The sequence below is a fragment of the Pyxicephalus adspersus genome, chromosome 1, assembly GCF_032062135.1.
Source record: "Pyxicephalus adspersus chromosome 1, UCB_Pads_2.0, whole genome shotgun sequence".
In the NCBI taxonomy this organism is placed as follows: Eukaryota; Metazoa; Chordata; class Amphibia; order Anura; family Pyxicephalidae; genus Pyxicephalus; species Pyxicephalus adspersus.
This window is the reverse complement of record NC_092858.1, coordinates 47041600-47058119: the sequence shown is the minus strand read 5'-3', so window position 1 is coordinate 47058119 and position 16520 is coordinate 47041600. Positions and strand designations below refer to the sequence as shown.

The 16520-nt window shown below is 35.3% G+C and overlaps 1 protein-coding gene across 2 annotated transcripts in view; it reads left to right on the top strand.

Moving 5' to 3' along the window:
* Positions 1-16250, top strand: part of COG3 (component of oligomeric golgi complex 3) — a 33700-nt gene extending 17450 nt beyond the window's left edge. For both annotated transcript variants that reach the window (XM_072410009.1, XM_072410021.1), the window contains exons 12-17: positions 1931-2070; positions 2938-3098; positions 4339-4447; positions 6616-6740; positions 7181-7270; positions 15198-16250. In XM_072410009.1, the coding sequence (XP_072266110.1) occupies positions 1931-2070; positions 2938-3098; positions 4339-4447; positions 6616-6740; positions 7181-7270; positions 15198-15332 (760 nt within the window). In that variant the 3' untranslated portion in view covers positions 15333-16250. The remainder of the gene's footprint in view (positions 1-1930; positions 2071-2937; positions 3099-4338; positions 4448-6615; positions 6741-7180; positions 7271-15197) is intronic.
* The last annotated feature ends 270 nt before the right edge of the window (positions 16251-16520 follow it).

Genomic DNA, 16520 nt, shown 5'->3' with positions numbered 1-16520 from the left:
CATTGGATATCACAATTTTACTATTAATGTGTAAAAAAAACTTAAGAACAAAATTTGAATTAATTATAGTTTATTATAATCCTTGAATGTGGTGGCTGCATCCATATGCTTAGACTCGTTCTTCCAGTTTTGTCCCATCGGAACAAAAAGAGCTGTTGGAACTACAGAATGTCTCTCTCTATTTCCCATATCTTTTATCTTTGTGTGGAGGTCTTCTAAAAGTCTACAGAGATAGCTGGGAATAATGCTAGTTAATAAAAGTGCAGCATTGGTGAAGAGCACAGCACATTTTATGCTCACAAGATTTCTAGCTGGATTACTAGATAATTGTTTTTATTTTGTTGTATATATTGCATTTAGTAAAAAGATATAACAAAGTTCTGTCAATAGTATACCTAAAATATCTAAAGGGAGCACATAAGCACCTTAAGAAAAGATCATCTTACCTAAAACTAAATAGAGGTAATGTTAAAGTTTTCTCCTTTTTTCCTTTTGTTTTCCCAAGCATTTAATAAGGTTGACCTTGAGTTGTGTGCTTTGGCAGTGCTCTTTTAGTTTGCTTTTTGCCTAACTTATTTGTATTTTATGTGAAGTTCTTTAATTAAAAAATATATAGCTTGCATTTTTTTTTTTGGGCTTGCAAGTGGTTTCTATCCTGAAATCCCTTTACAATTTTTCTAAAGGGAGAAAGGAAAAACAAACAAAAACAGCAATTTTAAAACAGAACTAAACTAATTTCTCTATCCCACCACTAATAGAGCAGTCCTATCACAGGTTTGATTGGTCAGCCTGGAAGGACACATTCGTTACCAGCAACCAGTATTCAGGGATGGAACACTAAGCTAAATATTCAGCTCAGTGTACATTTTTACAATGAATAGGCAGGTAAGCTTGTTTTATAGCAAAAGGGATATAGCATTTCAAGAGCTTCCTCTTCAAATTTTTTTGTTTCTTGTGTTTCACTGCTTTCACAATTACAAAAATAGCAGAAATGGTAAAACATACATAGTAGGGACCCATACCATCTAAGAATATACATGTCAATAGTCACCAGTAACATGGTGTGTGTGACAAGATTGCAGGGTGGTTTTTATTTATGAAAACATTGATAGTTTCCTGTATAATTGTTGAAAGACAGAAAAGTAAGTTACTGAGTCTTCTCAGTAATGTTTTTCACACTCGGGTTCATATGGCACAAATGGGCATGGTATAAATCCTTGCTGATGTTCACTGGTGATCAGATGTGCTCAAAGAGATATAATCAAAAAAAAAAGCTCAGTTAGCAATGTATTCATGCAGACTTGTAAAATCATTGGAGTGTGCTTCAAAGTCATTGGTTGTGACTAGCACACAAAAGTGCACTGTATGGTAGAGTGCAGCTTACATTGCAACACTGTGTACAAACCATGTGTTATGGGTTGCCATGTTAAAACTATTCACAACATATTAGTGAAACATCTGTAGCTTAGGTGGCTGTGTTGACTGAGGCTATGTAGTCACGTAAGCCACTGTACACATGTCAGGATCTCCTCCGATACTAGCTCTGAAGCGATCATTGGACGAGAATCATCTGACGTGTGTAAGTAGCCTTACACTCAGACCTTTATGACTTAAAATACAAAATATTTTTATGAAATGTTTTGTAAGAAAGATCAATTTTCTAGTCCTACACGCAAGTAACTACATGCAAAAACACTATGCATTCACTTTAGAGCTTCAAAAATGGCAACATTTTGCCATTATTAAACAACTGCTGAGCCCCGACAGTTCATACATGAAGCCCGCAATGGAGAAGTCACTGACCATGGTTATGGTAGGAAGAACAGATTTATGTCCTAAGATTTGGTTGACCTTTGTGAGCATCCTTTTTACATTTATGTTTGTGTTAAACAGTTTTTTCTTTTTTCTGTTTTTTTTTTTTTTATCACAGTGTACTTTTGGAGAAACTGTGCCTGTCTCTGTATGATGTTTTACGTCCATTGATTATTCACATAGTTCATTTAGAAACATTATCCGAACTTTGTGGTATTTTAAAGATTGAAATGATTGAAGATCATGTTCAAAACAATGGTAAGTAATGTGTCCTTATTTCTTTGGTATAATACATCTATAGTCTGCTACATATTTATCCCATTGGGCTGCCCATCCATCAAGTTATATGTATTGTATAATTTTGCTTTGCTGCTAACCAAAAGGTTTTGTTCCTGCTGAGCTGTTGAATGTCTTTATGCAGGTTCATTTTTATTGTCCTGTTGGAATGCTTGATGTCAAATCTTAGGAGCTTAACCCGTGTGCAAGATTCCTGAGCTTTTTATGCTAGTAAATGTGTATGATAGTGCACTTTGGTGATTTGTCTACCACTGCTCTTGAAATGCAAACATTGCAATTTCTGATCAAATGGATGCATTTGCATGTGAAATGATACAACAATACTAGCCCTTACTCTTTTAATTTCGTTTTTTCGTTTGCAAAGTGCACTATTACCCCAAACCAATAATGCAAGCATAGAAGTAAAGAATTATAATACACTTTGGTGAAATAGTTTTTTTTTCACCTAAAAGTTAAATCAAGATGTATATTTTCCCACATATGCAGTATATTTAAAGGGGAGGGAATACAAGTAACACATTTCTATTTTCAAGTAGGAATGTTCGTTTGGTTTAAAGATAACCCTGTGTATTGGATCCCCAAGAAACCAAATTCTAAACTTTGAATTGCCTGAGTTCCCCATAAGTCAGTCTACAAAAGCAACTCTGTGCGTTTTAGGAGCAATACAAATAGCAGCCTGAGGCCACTTGTTTGCTTATAACAGCCAAATGCAGTTCAAACAAACTATGTGACTTACTTCTGAGTTTAAAGATTTTTTGTTAATTGTTTTTTTTTTTTAATAATGTGTCTGATTTAACTATTCACCTTAATTACCATTAATTTGCTCAGCTGAACAACTAGGTGCCTTTGCTGCTCTGGTGAAGCAGATGTTGGAGGATGTACAGGAAAGACTTGTTTATAGGACACACATATATATCCAAACTGATATCCTGGGTTATAAGCCTGCTCCAGGAGACCTTGCCTATCCTGACAAGCTAGAAATGATGGAGGTATGTTCCATGATCACTTTAACACTCATTTTCCAACTTTCAGACCAGCTATATATTATGATTTGTCATAATTATAGGAAGTTCTTAGCAAGTGTTATCGAGTATTTGCATAAACTGATTACATCATTGGAAATATCACTTTTGATTTAATTCTTTTTTTTTTTTTTTTTTTGATAAAAAGGGTAAAAGTGCTTGTAAAGAGTGAATTTCACTGTTCAACCCTAAAAGTTAAACTTACCCCAAACCAGTAACGTTTAGTCTAAACATTTGATGAAGAAATACATAAATATACATTGTCTTTGATATAATTTTAATTATTATCATTAAGATCTGAGATCAAATCTCTGCTCACTGTGAAAGTTTAGTCTCCCCCCCCCCCCCCCCCACCTACACTACAACTCGGCACTATAATGGATGGTTTTGTAAAGCATTAAAGAAGCATAGGACAAAGGGGTAAGTTGGCTATTACAAGAAAAGTTTGACAATTTGGGGTAGCTACTTATCTTGCTGGATCTACTAATACAAATAGAGTCTTTTTTTCTTCATCTAACTTCTGCTTATCCTTTTTTTCCATCATATTCAAAAATAAATTACATGCGTTTAACTGGTTTACTTTTATAGTACAGTGCTCAATGAAAACCTCTGATGCGTAAGGTTTATTACCAAGTGTTATGTGCTTGTGTGCAATAAATACTTTTACCAATAACCTTTTAACGTGTAAGTAAAAATTGTTGGCATTGTACAGCACTCACAGCCGCTGTGTTAGAAAATATTGTGCCTTAATCCAAGCCTTTTGCAGACAGATTTCACTGGCTCCTTGTTGTTTTTGTATTCTGTGTATGTGTTCTCTGTATCTACCTCTGCTTGCTTGATGTATCACCAACTTTTAGGGGAGGTTTAAATCTGATTGGTAGAGTCACCAAAAAAATAATTTTGTATGTGAGACTCAGCAATAAGACTGTGGTGGAAATGATTGTTAAAACTTCCCCTATTGTTTGAGTTTTATATCAGAAGATTACTGCCAAACCAACTCAAAACAGAGTGAAGCTAGACTGGTGCATTACAACTATAGGTGGAAAAGAACTGATTACATAAACATAAACATTGGTTTCCCTTTATACCTAACAATGTTTAATTTTAATTCTCATATCTATAATCCAGTATTTCTCCCAGCACATCATATTGGTTGATATTGTGTTTTAAAATTTGATCTTTCATGCAACATTTTTGTCTTGTCTAGCAAATTGCACAGAGCCTCAAAGAGGAACAAAAAAGGTTGCAGTCTATGGAGGCTTCCTTTTCAGATATTCGCTTGGAAGATCCAGATTCCAACAACCTTATTAAAAGTGGTATGTTTTAATTACTGAATTACACCTACTGGGTTATGAGGTGCAGACATGAATTGCTAATTGTGGCATTATGATGTCTATTTTCCTTTGCTGTGCAGGTTATCTTGTTATACATGTTCTCATTTTACAAGTGTTTTGTTGGCAATTTGTGATTTAAGGCTATTGTAGGGCATCACAGCCAAAAATGCTCTATAAAAAAGTTTACATTTTTATAGACGAATAAAACAAAAACTTCAACTTGACCAAAACTGCTTGACCTGTATCTAAAGCCATTTTTAAACCAGCTGGAAAGAATTAGGACCATCTCTTGGGCATTTTGCACCTGCCTTTACCCAATTGAAGACTTGAACTTGATCTCTGTTCATTCTAGTGAGCATTGTCACTGAGAGAAAATCCAACATTTTATTTTGTCACCACAACATAAATAGGGGAAATTTATCTTATGAGAATATTTATTCTGGTGACAATTGTGTAAAATGAGATTTCCTTCTTTTCTCCTTCCTTCTCACTACCTGTTGTGTCTACAGATAATAAACCTGACAGAGGTTTTAAACAAATTTCCAATCCAAAGTGGAAGATTTACGCTTTAGGTTTACTTTTCAAATACAATTTTCTTTTATTGTATTTTACATGTTTAAAAACACATAGAAAATCAGAAAAACACAGAATACAAGAAGAAAAAATCTTCAACAACGTGTGTACAGAGTGAAAGTTATTAAGCATAGTGTCTAGATTTGGCATTAAAAACATGAACTGACAATATTAGACATTCCATTGTGTATATCCAAGCCATATTTCTTTGGTTTTTATTAAGGCACACTACAGGGTAAAATGCTAAACAAATATTAACAGTGCCATCCTGTGAGCGATTAAAGACAATAGGGCCCTGGGCTAGACAAACCATGGTTTAAAAAAAAAAAAAAAAAAAAGTTGGGACTGACACCTATGCTGTAAGGTAAGTCTTTCCTGCAATAAAACAATGTTAGCTTGATTTTTTTCTGGAAAGACAGCTGATCAGAGAAAATCTATTTCTAGGCTATTATTTGTCTGGGTAAACGTCTAATAATTGGGACATGTAATATTTAGAGCAAAACAGTCCTCCTTGGGATATCCCCAGACACACAGTCATGTTTCAAAAGTTAGAAAGAAATGGAATACCTTATTTATGGTATCTCATTCAGGTAGTCTGGACATCTCCATAGTATAAACATCACTATGAACTCATCTGGGACAATTGGACTGGCAGCCCCAATTAAAGAGTCATTGTGGTGTACTTTGGTAAGGTATTTTGTTTTACCTTTGTGTCCATCACTGGCAACTGGTGCAGGTTGTCTGTTAACAATTCTTTACACTTTTGTTTACCAGTTTATGTAATAAAATCATTTTGCCACATACTCGGTCTTGTTTATCTGTGGGATCTTTATTGCAGCTTTATGCTTTAGATTTAATGAAATGTCAGCTTAGATGTTATTGGCATCATAATTTTTTTTCTTATATATTGTTGGAGAATTTATTTGCCTGTACAAAACATTAAATACCACTTTGTAAAGGGGAAACAAAGGGAAATACTAAGCTGTTATAATCTCCTTCAAAGGTAGTTTAAAATGTTATATAAAGGCCGTGGTGAAATCTTGTTTGATGTGCTGTTTCCAGGGTAATGGCATTTGAAAATGTTTTTTTAGACTAGCTAGAGTGTAAATTGCTATTTGAGGTTATCAAAAAAAATCAAGCTTTTAGGACACAAGGATTGTGTAACTTGTGTGTAAAGAAGTGTATACAGATCTACGTATGTAATATAACAAGGGAAGGATTTAATTTGTACACGGTTCCAAAGTTTTGGTGGTTTTTTTTTTTTTTTTTTTCTAATCCAAGCACACATGAATACATGTTTTATATGCATTTCAGTGCTTTTGTCAAAAGCATCACAACATAACAACTAAATCAGATGTGTTGCAGCACACCAATGCATAGTAACACATCACCATGCATTGTGGTGCACTGCATTTCTACATTCCACCTCCCACTAAACTTTTTGCATTCCCATTTACTTATATGCTAAGAGAAAAAGTTCTGACTTGTGGGGAGGGGGAAGCTTAATGACACTAGCTCTTAGAAATGTATGTGTCTCAGAATAATGCATGTCAGTAAAAGTATAATCTTCATTTTAGGCACTTCAGAGTCATTAGGCTTGCGAGCACAGAGCACAGTTTCCCCTGCTGATCTGCATGGGATGTGGTACCCTACCGTAAGGAGGACGTTGGTGTGTCTGTCCAAGTTATATCGATGTATTGATGTAAGTTGAATGGCAAAACTGTTCCTAGTTACGTATGCTTTGATATAATTCTTTGGGTGATCTCAATGCAGACCTCTCAGTTTATTTATTATTTACTTGTATTTTTATATTGCCAACATAATATGCTGCTCTTTACAAAGCCCATAGTCTTATCAATAATTGTTCCTCAAAGGGGCTCACAATCTAATGCCCATACTATAGTCATATGTCATTAACACAGTCGAAGACCAATGTTTTTGAGGTTAATCCAGTTTACCTAGTGACATATTTTGGGATGTGGGGGGAACCCAAAGTACCCGGAAAAAACACACTGAAACGCCGGGAGAACATAAAACTTCCATGCAATTTAAAAAAAAGAGAAAATCATAAATCTATATGGTTTTACCTTTAATTTTTTCTTTGGTATATCTGCTAATGTAATTCTCCCCAATTTTCTATAGAGGGCAGTCTTCCAAGGTCTATCACAGGAGGCGCTCTCAGCATGCATTCAGTCTTTGTTGGGTGCTTCTGATGCCATTACAAAAAACAAGGTAAGAAAAAAAAGATTTGTTTTTGTGCATTTAATAATGAAAGAACAAATATTAGCAGAATTTGGGTAAAACTTTTGGTGCAAAACTCTTGTATGACCTTGTAACAATATGTTTTGGCTGTTCTGTTTTCCCTTTTGGTTATAAAGTTGAATAGCTGCATTTTGTGTTTTGCCTTTAACCACTTTTTTCACTGGGGATTTTTAAGCAACTAATGACTTTCACTAAAGAGGAGAATACCATTTTGAATTAATGTTTGCACTTAAGGTCCAGCGCTTCACACATGTCATTTGCTGCTATTTCCAAGTCATTTTGGTAAAGGTATAGAAAATAAGTCAAAATTCACTAACCCTGGCCTAAATTAAAGTGAAATAACTGTGTGTATATTTTGTATATTTTTTTATATAGGACAAAGAAAGTACACCTTCATTTTCAATTCTAAGGTATTGGGACATAATAAAAAGTCATTTGGCCCTTGGGTCTTAAAATTGAGTACATCCAACTTAAGATAAGAACATTTTTTTTTAAATTCAGATATGAATTTTAATTTTTTTTAACAAAGACTAATTTAAATGCATAAACAGTGTGTACAAAATACACCTCTTCAATAGAAATAGGAAGGTTAGTAACAGCCAGGTTCTGCTAGTCAAATGCAATTAGTTAATTAATCATTAGCAAATGGTACTACCGCTAAAAAAAGCAGAAGTTTGTGGATTTTTGTGGTGTGGGGCATCCAGGTGTTTGTTAACACAATGCCAAGCAGGAAATGCAGCAACAATGATCTTATAGAAGCAATTGTTGCTGGCTATTATTCTTGGGTGGGTTATAATGCCATAAAAAGTCTTGAGGTTAGATTTAAATCATTTTAAAACTTGCTAAGGGCCGGGGGTGTGTGTGTGTGTGTGTGTGTGTGTGTGTGTGTGTGTGTGTGTGTGTATTATTGATAATTGTTTATAAAACTATATAAAACCTTAGAACTGAAATGATAAAGTCAGCAGTAAACATTCATTTCCAATAGAAGATGTGTTGTAGGCAGTAAAAATTGGCTTGTCACACACAGACTTGTCAACTACTTTTTACAAAATAATCTTTAATTCACATAGAATATACAAAATTATAAAAAAACAAAACATTGTCTTTCATTCATAAAAACATGTACTGTTACATAAAGCACAAAATATGTTGCTGTATCCTCGACGCATTTCGTGGAACCAGTCAACTTCCTCTGGAGAAAAAAGCCGACAAACAATAACATACACTTGATATTCACACCCAAAATTAAAAACACATTGTAAATCTATATACATACATTTACACTTCTGGAGGTCCGATGGAATTATGGTTTCCTCAATATTTTCAGGGGCAGACACCAATAGGAGAGCAATGGAATGGATCTCAGTTCATCGATCACACCAAAACAATTTCACCACAGCACTAACAAAAATGAACCAAAATATGAACCAAACAAAAAACCCACAAATATGTGTAAATCATGCCTCCCCCTTACTAGGAGAGAAAAAAAAATAAAACAATAAAATACATTCGTATTTTCCTTCAAATCACCTAAAGTATTTGCTAATCCATGTATAAATTTACACACTCCCATTATAATAACCTCATCTTGAATCCTTTTATATTTAAGCAAATACCTACATGTGTCTCCATACATAACACACTATTCACAATGAAAAGATTTAAATATGTATTTCTTTGTCTACATGTAAAAAATGTGTATCCAGTGTCTATAAAGAACTAAAAGTGCATACTGCATGGAGGGGCTTTACACCCCACTGGGCACAGAAACCACATATATCCACGGAACCTCTATATATACATATAGAAAAAAACTACAAATTACACATACTTATAAAAATGAATATACATATGCCTATAATTTCAAATTAAACAAAAAAAAATATTTGCCCTCTAAAAAGGGATTGAAGCTAAAGCACTCATTAAGTCCTGGATATCTGGTTGCTTCCAACTGAAATATCCATTTGGCTTCCTTTTGAAGTATTTTCCTATCCAGAAAATAAAACAATAAAACAAAAAACCTCTTGGATCTGTAATATACTCTTTCCAGTGCGATGAATCTAGATTCATCCAAATGTAAGGTATGTTTTAATCCAATAGGGTGACTTACGGACAATTTTTTCACTTCTTATATTGTGGATATGCTCATAAATCTTTTTGCAGAAACATTGTTTAGTCTTTCAAACATAATCTCTTCCGCAATTGCAAAAGGCTAGATACATTTCCCCTATGGTGTTGCAATTTACAAATCCATTTATTTTTGTTTTTACATTGTTGGGTATATGGAAAGTATTAATTTCTTTATAAATCCAAGTACAAAAATTGCATTACCTACACAAACCCGTTTTTCCCCCCACATTGTGATGTGTTTATTACTAGGGATTTATTTTACCCTTTCAGGTAATTGGGCTTTCTTACAATTGTTTTGCTTGCCAATGTCCAGTCCATTTTATTTATTCATTTTAGCAGTGTTCATTTTTTTTGTTGATTTTGTGTTGTTTTGTTTGTTTGCGTGCTTGTATATGATACCAGTTTTTTAGTGTGTGCTTCCTGCTTGTTCTCTGTTTTTGGCATGGGATCTTGCTGTCTCAAGTGCTTAGAGAATTGATATAGTAGAATAAATACCTGTCATCCTCCTCTTCTGCCCTCTCGCTGCTTGGGCTTAGATGGATAACCACGATTTCAGAATTTGTTCTGCCTGAAGAAGACGTCTGAATCTGTTAGCTGCAGATTGTCAGATAGAAGGGGATTACTTTTAGCTGTGTGGTCTCTGAGCTGTGAGTCAAAGCTACGTGCATGAATGTGAAGTCCTGCTCCTTCAAACTTATCAAATGCAATTCCTGCCTGGCTATTCATCACTTGGCTCTCACTCACCTGTCTTTCAGGCAGCATTATTGCAAGAATTCGATTAACAAAAACTTTTTTATTTTTAGCTTCCGTGAGCATGTAAATGTGTACAGTTTGACTTGTACCTGAAAAACAAATGTATATGTTTCAAATGAGCTTATTCTAGTAAAATTACCATCAGCTGCTTCTAGTGATGTATTATTATAAAAATGAAATACAAACATAATGAGTGATTATCAGGAAACTGCAGCATACATGAATGGTTTCAGAGCAGCGGGTCAATGATATTTGTAGAGTAATTCAAATGTAACCTTTATTTTCTGTCCAGTTTTATATTGTAGGCAGTAATCATGTGAGTAAAGGCATTCATAACTATTTTGTCATGTCATGCTTGTGCAAATTGTTGAAATGCTTCAGTAAAATGTTTACTTTTTTAAGGTAGCAACGTTATTTATAGCCTTTTACCTGGCAACAGATAAAGAACAATTAAATGTTCTCAATATGCATCTACAGATTGACAATTAAAAATCCGGTAACCTCCGGACCTGAGGTGTGTCGGATTTTTGAAAATTCCGAATTTTTTTTCTTCATATATTTACCTCCCCACACAGGCCAGTCTTTCACGTCGGACATCTGGCAAAGTTTCAGGGAGAAGGCAGCAGGGATGTCTCAAGGTGTATTTAGTTTAGCAAGCAAAACCTAACAGCTGTTTCTGCAGAACACGCCATGAAAACATTAGTGGCCAATGCAGTCCCTTCATTGAAAATGCGATATGTATGCCGGTAAACTGAAAGGACCCGGATTACCGATGGTCAGATTTTTGATTGTCAACCTGTATCCTTAATGAATGTATAAATATAATAAACTAATATGTTGGGTGTGATAAGTGTTAAAACATTCCACAAAGACATCAAAAGACTTTTTTTTTTTTTTTTTGCAAGAAATTGCTTTTGGTACACTTGGGGAGTCCCCCAGTCCCAGATGCATTGTCCACAAAAGCCTGAACTGCTAGCTCACCTCAGAACTAAGCCCTGCACTTATATAGATGCTTTAGATTTTGGTTGTTGAAGGATGGCGGCATGGCTTGGCTCTGTGCGAACAAATGTTGGACTGTGTGATTAGTGTTCCCATGCTCAGGAGCTCCACCTAATGTACCAAACAACATTTGGAGGGTTTAAAAAGTTGGCAGCTTGTCATTTTTTGCTCTATATACTCTGTAATGTATGTAATGATTATGTATTAGAGTTGGCCCAACTAATTCTTTCTGAATGTTGTGCTTATGCTAGGGCTAAAAGGAAGGAAGTCCACAATCCCAAAATAAAGCAGAATGTCTATCATGCGATGTTATCCTACTCTGAGTTCCATAATCCACTGTTCTCACTGTCCTCACCTGTATTGTAGCAGTGAAAGGGAGTCTTTCTAGGATTGTAAAAGGTGTGAGCCATCCTGAGGAATGTAGGACTGTTGTGTGTCAACTGGGAGTGAGGGGCTAAAAAGTGAAACATACAAGTGCTGGAGCTGTTCTGAAGGAATGGGCTAAAATTCCTCATTGCGAGTCGAGGTGCAGGAAGTTTAGTTGCGGTTATTGCTCGACAAGGGATCAAATATTAAGCACAATTCAGTTACTTTTACCACACACGTTATTTGATATTTTTTTATATATGTGTTCCTTTATCTACTTTTAGGACATGTTTGAATATCAGATGATGTTTTAGAACTAAAAATATAGAAAGTTTACCCAAACTTTCAAGCACCACTCTATATGTTAGCCGGATTGAACACAGCGTAATAATGTATGGCATAAGGCATTTTGCTTGGCTTATGTTTGTGGATATATCTGAATAGGATTTGAATTGTACAGTGTCTGTGTGAAGCTCAGTCTATACTTTGTACATCCCCCCAAAAAAACATGCAGTTAGGTTAATTGGCTTTGCTCAAAAAATTGTCGGTGATTTAATCATGGACTTAAAGTTCTGCGTACTATGTCAGTTAATGCTAGTTAATAATATCCAGTCCTGTGGCAAATAAAGTGTAGAACTGTAGGAACATCTTATCTTCCCTTCTTCTGGTTATTGAACAGAGTACTTTGATATTTAAAAAGGAAAAACTTTTTTTGGGTATCACAAATGTTACAGCGTCTCTTGAAATTTTACTTTTCCACATTGTTGAAGTGTTAAGATTTTCTTTTGAAAATGCTAAATTTACATCTTTAGGTACAGCTTAGGATTCATGGTCAGCTTTTAAAAAAATAAATAAATAATGTATAATTTGTTTTATAATTTTGTATTAACATATCTTTATGTTCAGTCTGTGAATAAACCTACTAAATTTCCCAATGGGAAGCTGTCAGTTTAGTAATTGTAATATTTCCTCAATTGTTGCCCTGAGAATGTTGGAATGTCCTTGGTGTTCCGGCCAGACGAGTCGAATTATAAACAAATGGCCCATTATCCTATTTCACCTTGTCCTGTATAGTCCTGAATGTCACACATTATTCTTATCATTTTGATACAGATCACTGGGGTCACAGTACAAAAACACATTTGCTATGAACTGCAAAATACGTTTACAAATTGCATATAATATATAATTCTACAGTACACATTTTTTCCGAGTATTTTGTTTTAAACTGTAGCTATTCCACATCCTCTTTTAATTGCAATGCACATGTATACGTGTGTGTAAAATATAAGATAAATATGTATGTATTCAGTGGTATATATGTGTTTGAACGTCTCTCATCTGCTTTGCTGGCAGGGTGATGTGGCATTCTTTATTGGGGTGCTGTGAACAGTGATTTTTCTAAGACATGGCAGTTGCCTAAAAGATTGGAAGGGTCAATTATTATTTTCTGTAGCCACATAACCTTGATCAGTATTGCTTGGAATTCCTTTGTGACTTGGGGTATTTGGCTTTCCTCCCTAGGTTGTTGGTATTCATGTAGCTTGTACCTATTGCCCAAACCCCTAATATTCAGACACATATGGGATAAAGGCTAGTCTAAACAGATTGAGAATGTCAGGTAGCAGGTTTTTTTTTTTTTTTTTTTTTTTTTTAGGACAATCAATTAACATTTTTAGGTCTAATAAATATACAAGATTTATTGTGCAGAAAGTGCATAAAATGTACAATAGCGCCTTGTTGTGATAACAGATAATGCTTCATTATAGGCATTCTATGTTGTACACTTTTTCTAGTCTAGTTTCCAATCTCTAGTCTTCGGACTGACGCATTTCGCTAATAATGCTTCATCAGGAGTGAGTAAGACTTGAATCATGGAGCCCAGTCTGTTTTTTTTTCTCAGTTGAGGGCTGAGGCCAATATATCTTCCAGAGGCAGTACTCCTAATGATAGAGACTATAAGTTCAGATTCAAGAAATAACCAGAGACTTTGAATCAAGATAAGAATGGGATTGATAATTGCCATTCAAGCACTGCAAAAATGTTTACGTATCCCTTTCTGTGCAGTATCCAGGCATGGTGCTGCTGCAGAATGCAAGAGGCTGACCTGAAGATCTATGAAACTGTTGCTTTAGCATATATATTATTGCATTTACCATCCTTTTTGATAGACATTTGCTCCAGCTGAATTATTGAGAACTCTTTCTCTCTGTATATATAAAAATATTTTTTCTTAGTGCATAAACTTAAAGGAAATTACAAAACAGCAAAATAAGAGAAATCATGCAGTGTTTGCAGAATTTGAAAAATTCAATGAAATAAAAAGTAAACGCTTTCATGCTGTTGGGTAACTTCTTACCACTCTTTCTGCAAATAATTAAACAGCTCAGCTTTGCTTGAGAGTATCCTCACAAGATTCCTCTTGATGTAATTCCAGTTTTAAATGGGGTTTAGATCTGGAGATTGGGCTGGCCAAGAAAGACTCTTGATTTGGTGATACTCCATCCAGACATTGATTCCTCTGGCTGTGTGACATGGAGCATTGTCCTGCTGGAAAACCCAATCCTCCCAGTTAGGGTATATAGCCTTAGCAGGGGGAAGTTTTTTCTAGGATAACTTTGTATGTGGCTTGATTAATGCGTCTTTCACAAAGACACATCTGCCCGATTCCAGCCTTGCTAAAGCAGCCCCAGATCATCACTGACCCTTCTCCATATTTTATAGTTGGTGTGAGACACTGGTATAGGATTCTCCATCTCCATAGGACAGCCAGGTGTTGGGCAAAGCTTAAAATTGGACTCATCAGAGAAGATGACCTTACTCCAGTCCTCTACAGTCCATTTCCTGTGGTCTAATGCAAACCTCAGCTTGACTCCTATTTGCTTCCCACTGATGAAGGTCTATTTTTTTTCCTGGCTTTGCATTCTTTTAGCCCTGCTTTTAGGAGCCTGTAGAACTTTTCCTACCGAGACCCCAGTCTCAGTTTGCCACTATGTTTTGAAGATCACTTGATGTCAGCCTACGGGTCTTGTGGTCATCCCTTCTCAGTGCTCATTTATGTCTGCCAGGGTGTAGCTTTGTTGTCCCCAGTGCCTGTTGCTTGACTTTGTTCTTATGTACTGCCATCTTTGACATTTTAATGATAGAAGCAACCTGACGCTCACTGCCAGTGCCAATAAGGCCAGTATTGCACCTTTCTTTTCCTCACTCAAAAGCTTCATAAAGCAGAGTAAGGTGTGCTTATGTAGAAATTTATCAGATTCGCATAGAATGGGTTGTACTCATTAGGATGGTAATTTAAAAATAAATTGCAGTGGTCTCTTATTTTTTCCATTGTTGTATAACACACACACACACACACACGCACGCCAGAAGAGCCAGTGACCACTCTAAATTTTAGATTTCATTGAATCTTCCCAGTGATTACATGGACAGTAGCAACATTCAAACCCTTTACGACTTTATTGAGGGTAACAAATATCTAGGTGCACACTCTATAAATGGACCCTTGCAAGTAAAAGTAATTTATGCTTAAGAAATTGTCATTTTCTTGTTCATATTATGCTTCATTCTAAACTTTATTATTAACTTTCTTTGAACTGAATGTTTTGTAACCATTTGATTACCGTTGTGTCTCCTTTGAATCTAGACACAGGTGGATGGACAGCTGTTTCTGATAAAACATCTTCTCATCCTACGTGAGCAAATTGCACCTTTTCACACTGAATTCACCATAAAGGAAATTTCCCTGGACCTCAAGAAAACCAGAGGTATTTCTTTGTGATGTCTGTCAGAGTAGGGGCAGATACTGGTCCTACTCTGATCATTCGTCACAGGTTTTCATTAGTTCACCTCATGTTCAACTGCAGTTCTGTTTACTGAGACTGCTCATGTGCTTGGCTCTGCTACTAATTGATAGAAGCATGCAGCTTGGGAGGAAAAGACCATTTTGTTAACAATACAGCGATTCTTAAATAACACAACCTTATGCAAGAGGTTTAACACTTAAAAAAGTACAGTTGTTTCCTGGGCAAAAAATGCATTAGAGCAGTGTTTCCCAACCTTTCTTAGTCGCGGCACATATTTTACAATTAGAAAAATCCCACGGAACACCACCAAAAAGTCAGACACGTAAATTAGCTACCTGCTGCCATCTAGTGGAAGAGTTTTTTTTTGGTTCTGCCTATCACTATACATCGCTGGTATAGACAAATGAAGACAAATTTTTTGCAGTAAATAAATCATTTTGGGACCAATTAACTGAAAATGGATAATTTCCCACGGTACACCCGAAGATCTCTCAAGGCACACTAGTGTGCCGCGGAACAGCGGTTGAAAAACACTGCATTAGAGGATCATCAAAGCTCCTTGAAGTAAAAAGAAGCTTCAGTTTTCAATCTATTTTTCAGTACAGGATGTCAAGGTTTCCCCATCACTGTGGTCACATGCAAATGCTTGAGAAAACAGTGCCACTTATTCACTACAGAATTTAGGACCTTAGGCTATTGGGGCATAGTGAGCACTGCCAAATTACCTACTTTTTTTCCAGTAAAAAGTTAAATTTTAGTAATCGATAGAAACTTTGAGATTCATTTTGTCACTTAGAGATTAGTCAAAGATGCCTTGGTCTTTCTCTACCATGTATACCATGTAGGTATTTCATAAATTATTATATCAAGCATAATGAGTGTATACTTGCCATTTTTTTTTATGTTTTTCTCCGTATATACATATATTTTAATGTGTTCAATACTTATTCTCTGTGCTATTCCACTTTATTACACAAAACTTAATTCATAGATGTATTTGTATTGATTTCTTTGTATGTGTGAGGACTTTTGGGTTGTTACTGACATCTGGTGTAAATTTCTTGTCAATTGCCCCATTACAATTATGTTTACAGAGAAAAATGTTGATGAGTTCATTTCTTATTTCCCCTGCTGTATGAAAGTTAAAATATATGCCATAAGAG